At 33.2% G+C, this 20694-nt stretch overlaps 5 protein-coding genes across 10 annotated transcripts; 4 read left to right on the forward strand and 1 right to left on the reverse strand.

The window, feature by feature from the left end:
- The first annotated feature begins 577 nt into the window (after positions 1 to 577).
- LOC106635977 (uncharacterized) lies at positions 578 to 4531 on the forward strand. 4 transcript variants are annotated; one of them, XM_089589475.1, is made up of 5 exons: positions 578 to 640; positions 1213 to 1274; positions 1550 to 1607; positions 1691 to 1921; positions 2058 to 4531. In XM_089589475.1, the coding sequence occupies exons 4-5, from the start codon at positions 1691 to 1693 to the stop codon at positions 3171 to 3173; spliced, it is 1347 nt and encodes a 448-aa protein (XP_089445601.1). In that variant the 5' UTR covers positions 578 to 640; positions 1213 to 1274; positions 1550 to 1607; the 3' UTR covers positions 3174 to 4531. The 4 variants fall into 4 exon arrangements, with proteins under 4 accessions (XP_089445601.1, XP_089445604.1, XP_089445603.1 ...); XM_089589478.1 differs by having other exon boundaries at positions 2109 to 4531; XM_089589477.1 differs by lacking the exon at positions 578 to 640 and adding an exon at positions 698 to 872.
- On the reverse strand, positions 3895 to 6193 carry LOC106635978 (putative divalent cation/proton antiporter TMEM165). Its single transcript, XM_014348183.2, has 6 exons — positions 5606 to 6193; positions 5315 to 5519; positions 5036 to 5211; positions 4781 to 4963; positions 4577 to 4682; positions 3895 to 4499 (listed from the first exon to the last, which is right to left on the reverse strand). The coding sequence occupies exons 1-6, from the start codon at positions 5723 to 5725 to the stop codon at positions 4423 to 4425; spliced, it is 867 nt and encodes a 288-aa protein (XP_014203669.1). The 5' UTR covers positions 5726 to 6193; the 3' UTR covers positions 3895 to 4422.
- A 722-nt stretch (positions 6194 to 6915) lies between these two features.
- On the forward strand, positions 6916 to 8143 carry LOC106636055 (uncharacterized). Its single transcript, XM_089589481.1, has 2 exons — positions 6916 to 7123; positions 7787 to 8143. Exons 1-2 carry the CDS (start codon positions 7098 to 7100, stop codon positions 8025 to 8027), a joined length of 267 nt encoding a protein of 88 aa, XP_089445607.1. The 5' UTR covers positions 6916 to 7097; the 3' UTR covers positions 8028 to 8143.
- A 1402-nt stretch (positions 8144 to 9545) lies between these two features.
- Positions 9546 to 16507, forward strand: LOC106635991 (apoptosome protein Dark). 2 transcript variants are annotated; one of them, XM_089589482.1, is made up of 14 exons: positions 9546 to 9586; positions 9666 to 9719; positions 10215 to 10455; positions 10536 to 10704; positions 10952 to 11089; positions 11275 to 11589; positions 11664 to 11899; positions 11992 to 12121; positions 12201 to 13283; positions 13417 to 13463; positions 13540 to 14017; positions 14100 to 14498; positions 14594 to 14986; positions 15061 to 16507. In XM_089589482.1, the coding sequence occupies exons 3-14, from the start codon at positions 10268 to 10270 to the stop codon at positions 15583 to 15585; spliced, it is 4101 nt and encodes a 1366-aa protein (XP_089445608.1). In that variant the 5' UTR covers positions 9546 to 9586; positions 9666 to 9719; positions 10215 to 10267; the 3' UTR covers positions 15586 to 16507. The 2 variants fall into 2 exon arrangements, with proteins under 2 accessions (XP_089445608.1, XP_089445609.1); XM_089589483.1 differs by lacking the exon at positions 10952 to 11089 and having other exon boundaries at positions 9552 to 9719.
- Positions 16508 to 17464: 957 nt separating this feature from the next.
- On the forward strand, positions 17465 to 19134 carry LOC106636008 (uncharacterized). 2 transcript variants are annotated; one of them, XM_014348230.3, is made up of 5 exons: positions 17465 to 17662; positions 17758 to 17866; positions 18323 to 18363; positions 18444 to 18640; positions 18740 to 19134. In XM_014348230.3, the coding sequence occupies exons 2-5, from the start codon at positions 17779 to 17781 to the stop codon at positions 18789 to 18791; spliced, it is 378 nt and encodes a 125-aa protein (XP_014203716.1). In that variant the 5' UTR covers positions 17465 to 17662; positions 17758 to 17778; the 3' UTR covers positions 18792 to 19134. The 2 variants fall into 2 exon arrangements, with proteins under 2 accessions (XP_014203716.1, XP_014203717.1); XM_014348231.3 differs by having other exon boundaries at positions 17761 to 17866.
- The last annotated feature ends 1560 nt before the right edge of the window (positions 19135 to 20694 follow it).

Raw genomic sequence — 20694 nt, forward strand, 5'->3', positions numbered from 1 at the left:
CTACATATCACGTAAGACAACATGTCATCCAAAGGGACAGCATACTCACCCGTTGTCCACCCAGTTGCCATTATAACGTTGGCCATGATTGTGGGAGTGGGTGCGAGCGATCCCACTGAAGCAGCAATGGCCCGGGCTCTTCTGACCACCTGATCTGGCAGCTTATCATTCTGGGAGTAGGCCATTCCCAAGGAAAACAATGTCAGCATTGCCAAGTTGGTGCCATCATCGTCCGCACCTCCCAGGCTGGCAGCAGCGAGGATGCATTATTTTAATAAAATGCACTCCTAGTTAATATTATTTCAGGGCCCCGCAGTCTTACATGTACAAGTGATCAGAAACACATTTTGATATACGGTAAATGATTTTCCGATTGGATACAAATTAACAAAATAGGTAATTGAACTATGAGTATTATTACTTTAGGACAATACCTGCTTACTCTGTCATTGTGTATATGTGTTTGTGTGACACAATAAACAATAATATATAGTAATATAAATGTATATTTTGTAAATCATAAGATTCATAAGTGTATTATTTGTACATGTATATAATATATACAGAGTGTGAAAGATGGAGTGAGTGGTTGATGGTGGAATCAATGGAGAAGATTTAACGTATCTCTAATGGAATAGAAGTAATGTAAATCTTTCTCGACATAATATATTTAGTTGTACGTGCATGCATACGCGATGGTTGTAGGTACGATTTTTTTAGTACAAGACTGCCCACTGTTCAGATAAAGACGACACATCATAAACTTGTTAATCATAGCTATATACATGTATATAAAACTATTGGTGTGACACTACATTTACACTGCTATAGCTACTACTACTGTTATTCCTCCTGCAATTACAATTGACGGTGTACGTATACGTTATGGGTGTATAATTGTAAATAATTTTAAAGTTGAAGTACGGTGCATGAGCTACTGTATGTTTCATGATATTATAAATATAACGGAATAATCGTCAATACACGTCTTATATTGTGGAGTAATTGTAGTATTAAATATTGCAGTAATAGTAATGCGTACACGTATCAAACGCATATCTATAAGTATATGAAATTACCATTTACCAATCTTAACATACGAATGTATTTTCTCTCGTTGTATGTATATGTAAATTAACAGTTGTGTGAAACTGTGAACTGTGAAGTGTATGTATGAGTACGTAGACCACATTCTCACTTTACACATTATAGATGAGAGAGAAAACCCACTCCCACCAACCCTGCAGCAGCAGCCAGCAGCACCTAGCTCTTTCGTAAGTGTGCTTATTATTATTAATCGTTTATTATGTTGCTTTTCAATTTGTCGCTTCTTGTTTGCGGCTAACAATTTTTAATATTTTTCATCAGTACAACATATCTTTGTCTTTCTTGAAGTTCTATAGTACTTGATTCAGTGACTTTGACAGACAGATTAACAGAATGTTATTCATGTGACTCACATATATTGACCATAATTAAACACATAACGCTTATTTACCACTATTTGATCCACTGTTACAAGTGCTTATAATGCTTTATTGATGTATAGGTACACCAACGACAGTTATACTCATCCACGTTCTAATCAATTGAGCTAAGAAGTAAAGGTAATATTAATGACCTAATGAATTCTCCTTAATGTCTAAAACGACTTCTACTATGTTTTTTTTTTTCTTGTTTGATTTCATAGATGTTTAGTTCAGTGCAAATAAAGCAAGAGTATAACAATATTGAAGATAAAAACAACCAAAATGTACGTAATGAGCCAACAAGTATTAACTACTCCGTCTTTAACAATCAGAATATTGAATATGCGTATTGGAACCAAGCTCTACAGGCTCAGAGTAATCATCATCATCATGTTAAAGAATTCTATCATAGAAATGATGGAACCTTTCAGCAAGATGTATCCAGGGTGAATGTAAGTAACATGTACATGAGTATCACAATGTTAAAACAATTATATTTATTTACTCTTGGACATCAATACAAATGCTACTTAATCTTTTTTATTCTATAACCGTGGTTCGCTTTATGTGTTCTTTTTAAAATTATAGCAAACTTTACCCTTTCTTCGTTCCAACTACATAAATCAATACCTAGAGCAGCAGCAGCAGCAACAACAACATCAACAACTGCAACTACAGCAGCTGCAACAATTACATCAACAGCAGCAACAACAGCAGCAGCAGCAGCAACAACAACAGCAGCAGCAGCAGCAGCAGCAGCAGGAACAGCCTCAGCAGCAGCAGCCACAACAACAACAACAACAACAAATGCCACATTCTTTTGTTGCGGCTTCAAATGATGAACAGACTGGGAGTGAATTGTCTCCAACTAATCAAACCAGTGATTTGAGTATAAAAAACAAACTTGTAGGAGTCAAAGATCCATCTGTTCATAATAACAATGCTATGATTAATCCTATGTCACTGACAACAGCCGTCGCTAAAAGTAGCGATGTTTATAAGCCTGCAAAATCGTCAAACGATGGTAGTTCAGGAAAAAAAGTAAAATGTCAGTGTGAAATATGTTTTAAAGAATTTAATCACAAAAGTAATCTTTTTATTCACATGAGGACTCACAATGGTGAAAGACCATACAAATGTAAGGAGTGTGAAAAGTGTTTCACTCATAGCGGAAATTTAGCTATTCATATGAGAATTCATTCTGGAGAACGACCATACGTTTGTCAAATATGTGGAAAAATGTTTAGTCACAGCGGAAATTTGTCAACTCACTTAAGAACACATTCTGGTGTTAAACCATATAAATGTAATGTTTGTGCTAAAGAATTTCGTCACAGTGGAAATCTCTCGATTCATTCAAGAATTCATTCTGGTATCAGACCTTATCAGTGTAAAGTATGTGGCAAAGAATTTTATCATAGTGGAAATTTAACTACACACATGAAAAAACATCCAGTCATGGTTTCTCATAATGAAAATCAAAGAAAAAACAATGTTCCTCCTGGATTGGTAACAACCTTCAGTGGAAATAGTATTGATCAAATGAAGCAGACCAATACTGTTTCCACTTTCAATCCGGAAGATAATAATCTTTCTTTAGGATTATCAGTTCCAAGTCATGTACCCAATTCAGAAGATGTAGGTGAGAGTAGTAGTAAAACTATAGAGGAAAAAGAATTAAATAAGAAGTATGAAACAAGTTAATGGAATTAACTTCTGCTATTATATTTACTAGCTAATGTTTGTTACTAGTTACTTATATGTACATAATTTTTCATATACACTTTAAAATATGCAAAAACAACTTAGAAAAACTTTTTTTTTTTCTATTACTTTATCTACAATTTTTTAGTATTGATGAAATTACTCTTTATAAAGTTTGATTTATTAATAAAAGTATAATGCATTGAATTTTACTTTTTACAAAAAATTGTTTGAACAAGTAAAATTACATATGAATTGTTGTTTTATGGACAGTTGAATTATTTGCCTCAACTAATATGTCTTATACGGTATATACATCCAAACGTAAAATGTAATTTTAAAAAAATGTATTCGTAATGTATTTTTATCGCAAGGAGTTTAGATATAAAATATTTATAAGGAATGAAATTATAAATAAATGTCTACATATATTTTGACGTATAATTTTTAGTGTTTTAGTTGTAATTAATCAATTGCTGTTAACGTTAAAGCAACTTTATTAACTTTCATTAAAAGAAAGTTAATTTTCAAAACTAAAACAGGTTTTTACATTGTTAAATTTTATTTTACACTAAAAAAATCGTAATAAAATGATTATAAAAATTAATTTTTTGTAATGAATGCAGGTGTGAAGTTATGTATATGGAAAGTGAAACATCAAATAATTAAATAATTCAGTTTTTTTTTATTCACATTTCATGAAGTTTATAAATGATGCATTTTTAAATATTTTTCAACAGATTAATTTTACACTTTGTACAAAATAAAAAAAGTCACAAGCTTCGTGACGAACAGGATAATGTACAATAGAATTTACAGAATATCTTTCACTTTGAAATAACTATATGTTAACTGGTAAGAAAATATTATAAGTATCTTGTGGATTATTTCACTTCATTACATCCAAAGACACGCAAAAACATGTACCTATACACTTTGTCTATTTATGTACAAATAATATACAGTAATGATTATCGAGCATAATCAATAATTCAATTCTGATCAGTATTATGAAAAAATAATATCATTTCATTATCATCAGTGTATTAAATAATATTTTGGGCGACTTCGTTGATACAATGGTATTGTTCTTGTTTTGAAATATATATAAAGTATTTATACAAAATATGAAATGATATTACTTTTTAATAAAAAATAATACTGTACGTCATAAGCAGCATACAATTTTTTTCCGTGCATCCATAGAATATGCATAGTGCGTTATTCTGTTTTAAAAAAAAAATTTTTTTTATATCGTATCTGAAGGCTTGATGAATAAAGCTGTTAAAGCAAAAATCATGAATACAATTCCTCCAATTATTGTAACTAAAAAATCAAAAGGTTTATAAAATAAATGTTACTGCCACAGCAAATCATTACATTTGATTAAAATTGATTCCAACCTGTTCTCACTGATATCCTTTGAGCAATCATTCGACCTCCAAGTACAGCTAAACCAGTACAAAAAGAGTGACCCAAAATTCCACCTACTACAACGCCATAAATATCCTTAAAAGTATATAAATGTAATTATAAGATGTTCAAGTTTATAGTTCGTTATTTACATCTATGTAGGATGTTTATTAAAAGCATTGATAGGTAGTAACCTCTCTAGTAGCTAAAATAATTGTAGTAAGTTGAGATCTATCTCCCCATTCAGCAAGAAAAGTCAGTGAAAACGCTTGTAAAAATATCCTAGAAAGCATCATAAGAGCACTTGTATTTTTACTTTTTCGAATAACACCAGTTTCTGGATCTTGAACAAGAGTCATACTCGTTTCTTTCTCAAACTAAAAGATTGCTAAGAGTATAATATTATATTAAAAATTTACAATAAGTTTAATAAAATATTTAGTACTGACTTCATCTTCTCTTTTTCTAAGGTCAGATTGAACTTCCTCCAGTTCTTCTTGGCCTTCATTTGGTGACATATAGTACCCATCTCGTAACATTTTCAAGCCAAATAAAGCAAATAAGCCAGTGGATATGTAATAAGTATAAACTCGAGGAATGATGGTGACAGCATAGCCAAATACAACTGTAATGATAAAAAAAAATGGTTAGTACAAGTGTAACAAGTATGTGTTTAAATAAATTAATCAACATGAATGTAGATAATAAAGAAAATGGAAAAATAATACCTGATAAAAGTGTCATTACTGCAAGAGCTCCGATAGCACCTGCAAATACTGTTAACCTAGGATGTCTCATGGCCATGATTGCAGCAATGAAAAACGTTTTATCCCCCAATTCAGAAACTACAATAACTGAAAGTGATGCTACAAATGCATGAATAAATCCTAAATTCTCCATTGAAGAATTCATTGGTGTGACATTGTCGAATTTCTGCAAGAACGTTAGTATATGGTTAATTTTAAGAAGCCTGAGGTATTACTTTAAAATCCTTTCGATGGTGATATTAAACAATTTACTGATTCTGAAGCTATCGACGATTGTGCTTGTAAGTCTGATGGCATTTTATCTCCTCGAGTTAAGTGCCACATTTGAATAAGTAACAGAGAAGATAAGAGAATTTTTTGAAGATCAATCATTATCACTATGGTATTTGTCCTGTGAGCGAATCTCACTATAATTTAAACGTAAAAATACTTGACAGGAGTAATTTTTCGTGACGATTATCACAGGTAATTAATAAAGTCCTTTCAATAGTTAACAAAAAGTAAGTAAGTACTGCGTATATTTTATATCCGGAAATTTAAGACGTGTTATCGTTCGTTCATAGGCAATTATTGTTGGCACTTGACACTACGCTCTCAGTCTCTCACTACTCCATCATGCACTGAGACGTCTGAGACTGTACTTAATCTCTGACTGAGAAAGTGCAATCTTTAAGCGGCACCTCCTCGACACTCGGCTGACTCGGCTCCCGCGGTACAGCTGTGTAGAGGTAGTGAGTGACGTCACCAAATATTACACCTATAGGTATAGTGTGTGGTACGCAATCAAGGAATCAAGTGAATCGAAGACGTGTCGTGATACTCGTGATTGTCTTCGATTCATCGATGAAATATAGACCTCGAAGTTTTCGAATTATGCGCTTTGATATCGTTGGCCTGACCTATCCTCCAATCGAAGTTCAATCTGGATTTTGCTATTCAATTTAGTCATGAAAACAATGATATTCGAACTAATTGTATTAGTTTCATAAACATTACCTTTTATTAAACCATGTAAGTAGAATATCTATACTTTTGGAGGTCGATTTTCGGGTAAAAATAAATTGTATAATTGCCGCATATAGCACAAACGATGTCAACTTTTTATCTTTTATCTTTTAGTTGTGGCTGGTTTATAATTTAATTTGGATCAGCGCCATCTAGCGTTACGGATTTCTGAACTAAAAAGTGGCCCTAAAATTCCACTGTTCCGCTAAACTCAAAGTAAGTGAACAGACTGAACAGACCTATACCTCTTTTTCCATCAGGGTCCGTACCATATAACTATTTTTCTGTACATCGGCCTATACGTTATAACATGGGCCTGTGAAGCAAAAAAAAGTTACATGGTACGGTCCCAGGCAAAAAAGCCTATGGTCGCAACTATGTTGACTGACAGAGAACACAGTAGGTATAGGTCTGTTCAGTCTGTTCACTCAATTTGAGTTGAGCGGAACAGTGGAACCCCCTTTTCAATATGAACGTTCACAATGAAATAAGCAAAAAATGCAGTCTATGTGAATAGCTCCATGGTACGGGCCCAGCAGTTAAGTTACGTAGGTCGTTGTAACGCGGCGCTAGCGTCAACCTGTACTAATGTAAAATGTATCATCAATAGCATCATGTATGCATCAACCACTATCAACAAAAACAATAAATCTCAAAAAGTTGTGCAGAACGAGGAGGTTAAACCTTCATAAATTTGTTTGTGTTTTTATTGAAACCAAAAATTACTTATAATACAAATATGGAAGAATTAAAAACATTAAATTGGTAAGTTTGCTAATTTAATTTACCAAAAACATTTTCTGTCAATGTATAAGTACATGAATAGATTAAAATGTTCCAATTAACGTAAACCACAAACTCTTTAGTAACTGTGTTCCTCATTGTATATTGCTTTACCTAGTATTTAAATCATCCATAAGTATAGAGTTTCATCATCTGAAGTATTTTTTTTTGTAGTATAGGTACTCTCTTGTTTTTATAAAAAATTAATGTATTTATAAAATACTGAAACTCAACAAAAAAAAGTGAAAAATGGGTAGTTTTGCAGGATTTGTTTGTGACATAAATACTTTCAATACGCTTACATAGTGTAAATATCAAGAGACTAAATATTATTTCAAATTTTCAAAAGAAAGACTTCCTAAGGTGTACAAATTCAAAATAATACTCTAACTCTAGATTTACTGTTATAATTTTTCTACTTTGGTGGTGATCGAGAAACATTTTGGGATTAATCTTTTAATCAACAGTTCCTTTTATCATTGTATTCATTATTTAAAAAATTTGCTGAGTACTTTGTGGATGCATGGAACTTTGTACAGTTGGTACAAGATCGACAATTGATCTTTATTATCTACTTATAGTGATAGATAGGAATAATAAAACTAAAGCATGTTCATTAAAATTTCAATAAACAACGTCTTTCAGGCAACCCGCCTTGGAAGATCTGATTGACAATGAATTTGTCAATGAAGAACACTTTCAAAATGAAAGTGCAACGCACAAAATGGTAAATGGAATCTTTTGTGATCCTTTTCAAGATATAAGACCATTTATTACCAAACAAGTTACCCAAAAGAAGCAAGGCCAACAATGTAATAAAGTTAATAATCAGCGGAAGACCAGAACGAAAAGGAAAAAAAATGTTAATACCCAAGTCAAAATCTAACTCCTACTTGGTGAACAAACTGTATTCTTAATATTGTAATAATATTATCTACTCTTTTATATTGTAAGCTACATTATTATTGATAAGATGTAAATATTATTATAATAATGAGGTAAAACTGCGTTTTCATTAAATTGATGAAAAATGTTACTTGTACTTTCAGCTAGTTTTTCTAATAAAAGTAATATAAAAAATGTGATACTTTTTTTCGTACACAATTTGCAAAATACTAAAATGCTTAGATTTGTCAAGGTATATACATATAATTTTTTTTTTTTTTATATATTATAGTGTAGTGACCTCATTTAAGGTATTTACATTTATATACATATATATAATTATAAGTATCACTAATAGCTGCAGTAATTCTTTAAAAATGTGAGCCATGCGTTAGTGACAGTAAGACAGTGTGGTGCCAGGTACTCAGACCGCCACGTTCTTCAGATGGTCAACTGATCAGATCGAAATCCTGATGTACATTACAGGGACTGATATAAAAAATCAGGATCATGAGATCACCGTTGCGAGTTAGAGAAAGTTATGAGTACAATGACGTAATTTGCCGTTGGAGTACTTACAAATGAGATACAGAATCTCGTCGACGAGTAAAATTTTTGATCATGGTTTATGATGAAAAATGATGTGACGTCATGAAACACAACTTAGCGACAGGAAATACACAACGTAGAATATCGCCTTGGGAAAGTGAACGATCGAATACTTACTTATGTATATAGCTTAAATCGTAAAATGTATGTATACATGAAATATCTTGATAAGCATTTTCAATGAGTTTTAAAATCAATTTAAAAAAATTACCTACCTTTAATTGATATGAAACACTTAGAGAAAGAAATATGATGTATAGGTAATAGATTTTCAGGAAAAAAATAAGTCATATACTTTTTCAACAACTCGCACGTATTATATGTACCTAACACAAACAAAATCAGCTTGAAATAATGTTACATGAAGCTTATTGATAATTTTTTTTTTTTTTTTTTTTTTTTTTTAATTTTTTTTTAAAGAAAACAAAAGGCTGAGTCATAATTTTAGCCACCAGTAGATCTGACGGTAAACTTTCACTTTAGACCTTGCGATTGTGGATAAGTATCCGACGTTGCGAGTTTTCGACAAAAATGTTTAAAAAACTTGATGTACCTCAAATTTTTCTTATAACAAATGCCAATATCTACAAATTTATTGAAAAATCCAAGATGATGATAACTTTTTATTAAAATGTTAACAAAACATAACTAAAAAAACCTATACATTTATAAACAATCAGTTAGATAAATAAGCCCGTATAAAATTTAAAAATAACTGTTGAACAAGGAAAATTAACATTGGGGAGCTATGAACAAAGAAAAAATTTTCCAATAATTGTATATACATATATACAACAAACTGAATATGGGGGTGTATGGCATACATATAGTCTGTTGGATGCTGATGATGGCGTAGAAACGCTTACATACTATACACAGCAATCATGCGTTTAGTATACTGGCTGTGGTTGAGCGCAGAACTTCAGCAGATGGACGCGTTTGTTTATAATAGTACGTAACTTTTGAACAAAGAGAAATACAAAATTATAATTGTTCGATCGGAAACTATATCAATTTTACTCCACAGTAGCATATAGAAAAGAAAACGCTGAAGCAATTGCTTGTATCTGAAATAAGGATATGGGTGCGTTATTGATGATTCGATAAATTATTGCTTTGTAGTTACTGCTTTTTTAAAAATGAATTCTCATTCGAGCCATAAGCATCTAACAAATTTATTTATGAAACAATTTTTAAAAAATCGCTTGGACCGACGGTATTGTTGATTTTGTTTAAATCACTTATCTATACTTGTATATACGTACCTTTTTATCGTCAATTTTCCATTGTTTATACATATACATATATGCATTGATCGTTGCACAGAGAACAATGAATAATAACAACTATTTCAACAGAACGAGCTTAGGTACCGTTATTATAATTGTCCTTTGATTTTAGCTGATTCATCTCAAGTATTGATTTTGCAAAGTAGATTTTTCTTTGTCATGATTTTTTTCTTAACTACTTAAAAGTCAATCTATTAAGACTAAATCGGTGGAAATGTTTGTTTGTCCATACTAATTGAATATTATCATTTATATACATGTTCATCAGGGCCTGTTGTTTCAATTTACAGAATTGTGATATTTTACATTAAGGAAGGATTGCGTGTGATATTTACTTATTAAAATGGAAAAAATACATCAAAGTGTTTTAAAGAAAATGGAACGCAGTATTGTCGATGATGTGGATGTTTATAACGGAATAATATCTCCACTTACGACAGAATACATCATAAAAGAAGAAGATTTGCGTTTTATCAAAAAAGGAAAAACGAAACAAGAAAGAGCCCAAATTTTATTGGACATACTGCCACAGTTTGTATATTATTTTTACAACTTATACATAATATATAGCGGGCATACTAAAAATTATTGTTATCGTTTTTTTATCGTAGACGTGGGCCTCTTGCTTTTGAAATTTTTCATCAATCATTGAGACATCAGTATTCGTGGTTGAGCGAAAAAATCGATGTATTATTAAATTCAGCAATAACTGGTGCTGTGCACAATGATGTGCATAACCTACAACCAGTTTCTCCATTAACGGTGACAAGAGAGAGTATGGTAAGTTCTCAGACATGTATCTACATATAGTACCTTTTTATAATAAAATCATGGCATTGTCCTCTGTTATACACATGTACTTATGTATATATATTGCAATACTAAAGAATAAATACTTTTTGCTTTAACCATACGCTTGGACTGTTAATTGTAAGTTTTTAATTGTTATTTAAACTATGCACTTTCTTACAATTATAAATTGCACCAAATTCAAATTCACGTATTACATGTTGGAATCACTTTACAGATCGAACAGTTGAAAAATGCGTTATACATATTAAAACCAAACGGCTACGTTGTTCTTCACGGTATGAAAGGTTTTGGAAAATCATGCCTAACAGCTAGTACACTCAAAGATAAAGATCTCATAAGCAAACAATTCAATGTAAGATCCAACACTCTTTCTCATGTTACTTATACTACTAAGTTCATACAAAAAACAAGTCATACGAAATTTCTTTTCTCACTTTTGAATATTTTGGCACAAACTTATTGTGTGTAATAAACATGTATGTTTATTATAATTGTTTTACACAATAATAAACATAACAATGTAACTTAATTTTTTAGAATGAGGTTTATTGGATAAAATTCGGATACAAGCGCAATGTTAATGAAGAAATAGTTATTCAGTTGAATAATCTGTATCACCAGATAAAGCATTCGAATTCGTCGCTGAAAAACGTAAATTCAGAACCGTTAGAAAAAACACTGCGCGAAACAATAAGAAATCATTTTAGAGAGTCAACTCACAGAAACGCTTTATTAATATTGGATGACGTTGATGACAAACAAGTGGTCGACAAATTTAATTTTGATTGCAAGACCTTGGTCATAACTTCCGATATTTGCGTATTAAATAAAAGAAGCTGTACTGTAGTGAAGGTATTTGTTCATAATTTTTGAGTGAAAATTCATACTTTCGGGATTTTCGTAAACTTTTCTTTTTATTTTATTAGATGGACCACGGTTTTACAGAAAACGAGACATTAGGTTTATTTGCAAAAGTTCTCGATATTGACATTAAAGAATTACCCTTGGAAGCCAAACTCATTCATGATGAATGCAAAGGAATGCCTTTGCTCATTGCTATGTTTGCTGCTCAGTTCGAAAATTTCAAACATGACATGAAACATCACAAGGGTAGATGGGAGTACTATTTGAATTGCCTTAAAACTAAGAACGCCAAAAATAAGTAAAATAATCTGTTTCAAATTAATTTTTTTTTTTTTTTTTCTCTATAAAAATAATTGTTAAATACTTTAAAACTAATTAAATTAATCGTAGAGTTATCGAAGAATTCATGAAAATTCAGGAAGCAGCATTTGATATGTGCATCAACCAACTGGACAACGCAATGAAAGAGCGATATGAAAATCTCGCTATTTTTAGCGAAGACGTTAACATCATGCCCAAGGTATATATGAAAAAAATTCAATGCGATTAAGAGTTTTCGATTTTGAATAGTTAAAAAATGATGGTTGCTTGTCGAGCAGACTTTAGAAATTTTGTGGGACGAAGAACAATATTTCGTCGACGATCAAATGTTGGATTTTTGCCATAAATCGCTAGCCGCGAAAAAGTGGAACGATGATTTAAGGAGTTACATTTACGGAGTTCATGATCTTTTGTTGTGCCATCTTAGAAAAAAATTGACGCCAAGGCAGTTGCGCGACAAGCACAGGCTGTTCATTGAAAAGTGCCGAAATCGTTGCAACGGGGATTTGGCGAAGCTTCCCAACGACAATTACATTTTTTCTTACATCGGCCATCATCTCGAGCAAGCGGAAATGTTTGAAGAGTTCAACAAATTGTACATGAATTTTGATTTTTTGCAAACAAAAATCAATTACACCGGTTTGAGCGATTTGTTCATTGATTTAAAAAAATATCGCAAATACATAACGAAAAATGGAGACAAAGAAATAGAGTCGAACCTTTCCGATCTCGAAAATTTTTTGGAAACCCGCGCAAATACGTTGGCGAAACATAGGCTGATGAAATGCCTGGATCTCGTGCAAATAGCTTTGGACTATTCGGGCGAAGGTTTCGTCATGAATACAGTGAAAAAATTAGCTCTATCCAATTCGTACTCGTTGTATTTGTTTCATCAACGGAACACCATTACGAATCCCTATTCAAATTTTTGCGAAGAAGTAACTACAGATGCTAGTTCAGTAGCATTTACAAATACACCGAGTCACTTGTTAGTTGGAGGCCACGATGGCACGATACTTTTGTGGGACTGTGAAAATCGCCAGGGCAAAGTTTTTTCTGGACACGAAAAATGTGCCATCAAAAAAATCATCGTCTCTTGGTCTGGTAATTATTTCTTGGCCTTGAGTGACAGTGGCGTCTTGAAATTGTTCGCTCTGTCCGATGCCGATTGTGAAAGCGATAGATTCAGCATACCTGCCCAAAGTCCGCGTTATAAGCAAACTTATTGGACAAATATGTTTGAATATAAGCACGACAACAGCCTAAAAACATTCTTCGTCGAAGGTGAATTTATCACGGACATGAAATTCACCCAGAAAAGTGACGAAATTGTAGCCTGTACGAACGCCGGTACTGTGCAGGTAATTCTAACTATTTTCTGTATAATACAAATATAATATTTTATTTTTAAGTAATAATCTTTAGACAAATTATAACGTGTGATATCCACCTTTAATCCAATACTGTACGTTAATTTTAAAAAATTTCTTGTAGTTGTGGGATTTTCAAGGACATTCGAATTGGCAAGACAAACATAAAAAGTAAGTTAACCTGCTTTTATTAGTTAAAATTATTCGTTTTTTAAATTAAAATATGGAAATAATTTTATTTTTCTAGTCATTATTTTGGAGGCGTGTGTATTACTTCAGGTGATAATTTAATACACGTAATGGACGAGACTATTTCTGTGATTAGGATATATAAAAAAAATTCGGACCACAATTACGTGTACGTTTCTCAATACAATTTGCAACTGCATCATCCAAAAGTTGTGTATTTTTCGAAACATCCAGTCGAGGATAATTGCTTAATAATCGTCACGGATAGGGTAGCTCTGTACTTCAAATGGTTTTATAATAACAACGATGAGCACATTCACAGTTACGAAAAATACACGAAAACTGAAGAAAAGGACAAAAACACGAGTTACGTTGCTGCAACTTTAACGTACGACGCGAGATATCTAATTATCGGTAACTCCAACGGGATAATAAGTGTGATGAAAGCATTTAATCCAGACAATCTCATAACTTATTTCAAAGGCAATGTCACTTCGCTGGATTCATACTGGATGAATTACGAAAACTTTCACTTGGTTAATATTAACATTTTTTTTTTTTTTTTCAACCAAGTATAAATATATACACGTATTAAAAATTTTCTTCGTGTTGTTGCAGATCTGCGGTAGCGAGAAAAGATGGATTCACAGATGGAAGGTTCGAGCTGACGAGCAGCCAAAATCGGTGAAAAAAATTCTGTTTGACGCTAAAATGGGAGCTTCGGACGAAAAGGATGTCATTGTACTGAAAACTGCCCAAAATGTGATAACACTGTTCAACGAGAAAAAGACGTCCAAAATTGAATCGCACCATGGAAAAATTGTTAGCATTAAACTTGACGATGAGGCTGAAAAATTAATTTACTCTACAGAATCTGGTTCTGTGATTTTGTATGATATAAAAAATGAAGAATCGACTCTTCTATCCAAGCTCATGTCAGTTGATGGTTTTATTGACGTTCTGAAAATAAGTGATCATTTTCTAGTATTATCAAACGGGGAAAATAATCATTTAACCGTACGTTATAATTTGTTTCATATGATTTTTTAATTTATTTATTTACAATAATATCTCATTTCGGCATTGATAAAATAATAACACATTTTTCAAAGGTATCGAGAAACGTCAAAATATCAAACTCGATTGAAGGTGCGGATCATGTGATTTGCTTTTACAAATTAAATGATAATAATATTTTAACGGTATCTAAAAACGGAACGATCAAATATTGGCTGATCGAAGACTTTGAGTGGCAGGAAATTTGTGAATTTAGAAATCATAATTGTGCAATAATTCATGGTTGTTTGAGTAATTACAAGTATTACTTGGCTCTGCTGACGGAGGACCAGAATGTGATGGTTTACAAATTATCGGACGCCGACGAAGCCTACGAATTTAAGATAGAAAGTTATTTGAAATATTGTTACAAGCAACAATTGCGTATCTGTGATTTTTCCAAGGACGAGAAGTACTTGGCTGTTGCGCTCGACGACGGGATAGTATCCGTAAGTACCTACATGCAACCACGATGCGAAACAAAAAGTGCCGATTCTTATAATTTAATCAACAACTTCCGCAGGTGATCGAACTCGACACGTCCTCGGAGCTGGGTAAGTTGTCCCTGCACTGTAGTGGCGTTTGCCAGCTGTTCTGGTCGCCCGTGTCGATCAGCGCGCCGATTCTTTTGTCCGTGAGTAGCGACGAGTTGGCTTGGTGGAACGTGGCTTACCTCAAGAGTCCCGTGGATGAAAGCAAAAATCGGCGCAGCCGCATGGGGATGAATTTCAGTAGGAGCGCGAGTAGCCTGGCCGTGGGTGCCGCGAGTCCCAGGTCGAGCTGCAGGATACCGAGCAGTCGGAGCGCGGAAATGACGTCACTTGGACTGACTTTGGCTTCGGCTCCCGACTCGGACGATTACTGGAGCCGGAAACTGCCCAAGAGGTGCGGTGCACCGAGACCAGCGTTTCTTGGCTGCGTGCAATTGCCTGCGAGCTGCACCGGTAAAGTCACCATGTGCGTGTCGTCGAATTTTTCCCGGTTTCTCGTCGTCGACATTCACGGCGTTTTTCACGAACTTTTTACCGATTCATTGATCTATACGTAAGTTTTTTTGTCCTTCTTCCCACATGTGTTCTTTCAATCGCAAAGGCAAGCATTTATCTGTTTTTTTATTTTTATTTTCGGGCTTACAAATAAGCGCGAACGCGTTGAGGACTTTTTTTTTAGGTAATAATAAGGTACCGTTTAAACATTCATCCTTTTTTACGATGAAGGATTTCAATCAAAATTTATGAAAAAAGCTATGTACTGCTTACATGTTTTGAGAACCTTTTGCGGTGACTTTTGCCATGTATACACTGTTTTTATACTTCTTTTTTTTACAAACGTAGGAATCAATTTCAAATCGCGTTTTATGAAAAACATAATACGTGTTAGTAATTCGACGTAACAAATTTTCTACTGTTTTAAAATTTACTTTAATTACATGCATTTATATTTATAAGCTTGTTGAAAACGTATTCGTGATTGATAATACTTTTTTGCAAGAACAAAGTGCCTTACAAAAGGATATTATTTAAGAAGAGTTTTGACAATTTCGACAATCTTGTTATAAAATGTATTCTTCGTGGATACAAGATGATGTTATGCTCCGAAATCCAACATTTTTTACGTGATTAGCTGTAAAAATCAAATGGTTGTAATATTTGATGTATAGCCCATGAATTTCGTATTTTAGAATGTAACTTTTGTTACTACCGCATTTATACAAAATAAAGACTGACAGCATTTCAAGTGCAGTGAGTATTGAGCGAGTATATGTACAAAAAAAAAGAGATTTAGCCATACTATTACTGTGAAATAAAATAAATTAGTAACTGTGAAAAATACAAGTGAAATTATTGTATAGCCTAAAACCTCAGTTCGATGTATTGTAATTAATCAAGCATTGTTTATTGATTTGTTACAATTTTTAATATAATGCGTTGTTTATTTAATTTTGTAGAGCAGTTTTTCCTGCATATTAATCAAACTTTTTAATAAATAAATTGAAAATTACAGAAAATTTATATCGTGATTTTTCTTATGTTCCACATCAGAACCAAATAACGATTCGTATGGATCCACCATGATTGAAATAAAAAAAAAATAAATGTAACATGTACAGTTTATAGTAACAATAAAAAAAACTTTGTTGTAAGCTATACAAAATTAAGGATTCGCGAACTTTTTATATCATTAAAAAAAAAAATTACAATGAAATCAAGTAACCGGAAATCATCAACGATGATGTTGTATGCATGCCTACAGCTTACGTATACACATTATGAAAGTACATTTAAAAACTTGAGCGTGTATTAATAGTTTGGGTCGCTCAGTGTTGAAGCCGTAAAAATAAATGCGCGACTTGGCATGTACCGACGGCACATCTGTTTTCAGGCTCTAGGTCATGTGGCAAGAACTACACACAGAAGGCCAATGTCAAACTTTTTGTCTGTTCTATTGGGGATGTAACCACGTAGGCGCGTTTTTTTCCTTTAATTCTCCGTGTCGATGAAAAATACTTTCATTGGATTGCAGTGTGCACAGTAAAAAATAAATTATGCATCAGTTACATGGGAAATGATCGGTAGATGAATGTTGAACGATACGAATAATGATACCGATACCTATGTACTATATGTATACCACTACTTCCTCTTGGGCTAACATTTCTAACAACGACACGTCACGAAGTAATCAAACGTATTTATTATCGATGTGTAAGGCTCAAGTAGGTGTATAGTAATTTTGGTAAAATCGGTGATCGGTATTCACGTTATATATTGTAACGTGCAATACCAGTGGCGGTGGGCCATTGCGGCTATGTGCTGCGCCTCACTAGGATTGTCATATCAGCCGAGAATCACGATATAATACGAAAGCGAAAGAGAGAAAGAGAGAGAGAGGAAGCATCTTCTTGACGAATAAGCGGAATAAGCTCAGTGGCAGCCTGGCAGGCAACGTAGCAACCAGTACACTTGACGTGTATGGTTTATTTTTTTTTGGCTTGCTAGTCTGCTGCTCCCTCGTTCAGGTACTGTTGTTCAATTAAATACTGTTCTTGCTTTTTAACTCAAGTTTAAGGAATAATAGTTGCTCCAATTACCAAGATTATTAAAAAAAAAAAGAAGGTGTAAAAGGTACATACTTTATCTCGTAGATAAATCGATAGCACTTGCACGTACAATGTCATTCAAGTAATTTTAAGTAATAGCAGTGATTTTTATTTGATCAGCAGTCATAACAACAGTTTACCATGTCTTCGGTTGTCTACAAAAATTCCATGAAAGCTATTGGCAAATTTGTTCCCGAGAGCCTGCAGCCACTGTGGAAACACCCAGCAGGTCAGTTGGCTAATAAGTACGTTTTTTAACGCAAACGGAGACATGTACCAGGCACATGCACTTTACATATGCAACTACTTTGTGATATGTAGGCAGTTGTATTGAGCAATTCTGGCTACTACACTTGGTTGCTTATTTTTCGCGACTCACTCTAATGTACGCGTTGTCGTTTATTTTTATAATTTCACTTCCTCCCGACGTCCGATAACTTCTCCAAATCATTATTTTATTTTTATATGATTGGACACACACGCGAAGACTTGCTCTATCATGTGAATAATTTAATCAGTATATACATCAGCTGCCTTGAATATTTTTAAAGCTTTGTAGATCGGTTTTAATTTTTTTGCGCACGTTTTGTTTAATTAGTTTTTTACCGCAACTATAACATTGATCTCTATTATAATTATTTTTACACCAATGAGTCATTTAATCAATGCCCAATTTTATTCCCAGGTCCACAAACAATTTTTTTCTGGGCTCCAGCATTCAAATGGGTAATTATTTTTTTTAAGAATTAATACCGAATGAAAAAATTGCGTCAATCTCAGCATAAACGTCTAACTTACTTTTTCAGGGTCTTGTTTTAGCTGGTTTAGGAGATCTCCAAAGACCAGCTGACAAAATTTCTGTCAGTCAATCGAGTGCTCTTGGCTTAACTGGAGCTATTTGGACTAGATACTCTCTTGCAATCACACCTAAAAATTGGAGTTTATTCAGTGTTAATCTTTTTGTTGCATTCACAGCTATTTATCAAGTAGCTAGAGCCATCAAGTAAGTTTATATCTACATGTGCTGTTGACATATTTGAAAACAAACTTATGTAAATTTAGTGTGTTGTTACTGTACTAAAAATACCAAATTATTTTTTAGTTATCAAAGACAACAAGCTAGTCAACAAAAAGCCTCAGCAGTACCGACTTAACAGCTAGAAAATTTTAATGGAACATTCCTGTGTTTAAATAGACTTTGGTCTGTTATGAACGAAATTAAATTATTTTACCCAGATAATTATTATAATAATGTTATTCTGTGAAGTACAGTTGATCTGAAAAGAAATCGTAAGAGTAATCATACGAACATTTAACGAAATATGTAAAGAAACAAAATATTCTGTTAAGTTCCTCCATTAGAATATTTTTATAGAAAAAACGGGCAGGCCCTGACGAGATATTGTTTCTATTTTTGTTACAATATACTTACTGTTAACAATCCAATGGTTACACACATTATGATCAATCAAAATAAAATATTTATTCAACACAAAATATGAAAATATTATTTAAAATACGGGATTAACAGTTTGCCCCCCAACTTTTATATGACCTTTCACAGGATAACTGCTATTTTGGCAGGTGACTGTCAAATGGGTTGGGATTTTTTTTATCAATGTAAGAGTTTTCTTTAAATGCATTAAAACACATGTTCTTTATAAAATATTTCTTTGACCATTTTTACGAACATATAGGCGTACACGAAAAAAACACGTACAATTCTAAATGAAAAAAAAAAAAAAAAAGAAATTACGTTCTTTAATCTCTTACAAATAATTTTTTGAAAAAAAATCGTCAATGCAAAGTGTCAGGTGTTATGAGTAGCCCGCATCAGCTCAACTTTCAACCATTTGTATAAAATTCGTAAGTATGTATAGGTAACAGGGCCCGAAGCGGGGGCATCACGATTAACGGTAATAACGGTCACTGATTTCACCAATTCACGATCTCACCAAACCAATTTAACCAATGGATCAATGCGGATTATAAAGAGAAACGAGGACAGAAAACGTAAGCGTCGCAGCGCCTCCAAGTGTACGCGTCACTTACTATTTTCTATTTGTGCATCGTCCAATCATTGGCTAAAATATTATGCCAATAACCTTTAAACTTTTAAATATGCAAATAAATACATACCTACTACATAGCTCTGCGAACTCCGCGAGCAACTTGCTAATTTCGACTTAAAAAAAATACCCAAAACTGTGGAATCGTTAGCAACGTTTGCAACCGCTTTGTAAAAAACTGTCGGATCAAGCAGTTTTGCAAAAAAAAATAAATTTGATACCGTCGTGCGAGAGACATAAAAAGTATCTCATCCACCCTTTGTAGTGTGTCTATACTATCAAAATTGATATCGATCGTTTGCAATTTAATTGTCGTTTATGTTGAACAGTTGCAAATTGTCATATTTTTATGTATAGCAGGTAAAATAATTATTTTTGTCGAATGTGGAATGTGCGATTTTTTCTCAATACAATAATACATAATACGTATTGCTGCGCATGCGCCGTGTATACAGTTCCACTAGCGATGGGATATAGTTCCGGCCAGATTTGGGAATTCTCTAGGACCCAACCTCTCTGACGTGGGAAATCACTAGATCAAAAAAAAATTAGTACCAAAGGTGACGCGCGAGATTCAAATAAGGTCCAATAACACAAGCATCCATCACCTGATGACCCGGGGCGCTCACTGGCCACTCTTTTAAATAAATAATTATTAATAACACCAGCGCCTATCACCTTTTGACCCGGGGCGCTTACTGGCAACTCTGTTAAATAAATTATTATTAGTAAATAACACAAGCGCCTATCACCTGATGACCCGGGGCGCTTACTGGCCACTCTGTTAAATAAATAATTATTGATAACACAAGCACCTATCACCTTTTGACCCGGGGCGCTTACTGGAAACTCTGTTAAATAAATAATTATTAATAAATAACACAAGCGCCTATCACCGTATTACCTGGGGCGCTAATTGCAAATCTAGTAAATAAATAATTATTAATAAGTATGTCAAGCACCTTCTTCCTGAGGATCCAGGACACTT

The sequence above is a fragment of the Copidosoma floridanum genome, unplaced genomic scaffold, assembly GCF_036245765.1.
Source record: "Copidosoma floridanum isolate Cflo_tuat_1 unplaced genomic scaffold, Cflo_Japanese_pri ptg000009l, whole genome shotgun sequence".
NCBI lineage: Eukaryota > Metazoa > Arthropoda > Insecta > Hymenoptera > Encyrtidae > Copidosoma > Copidosoma floridanum.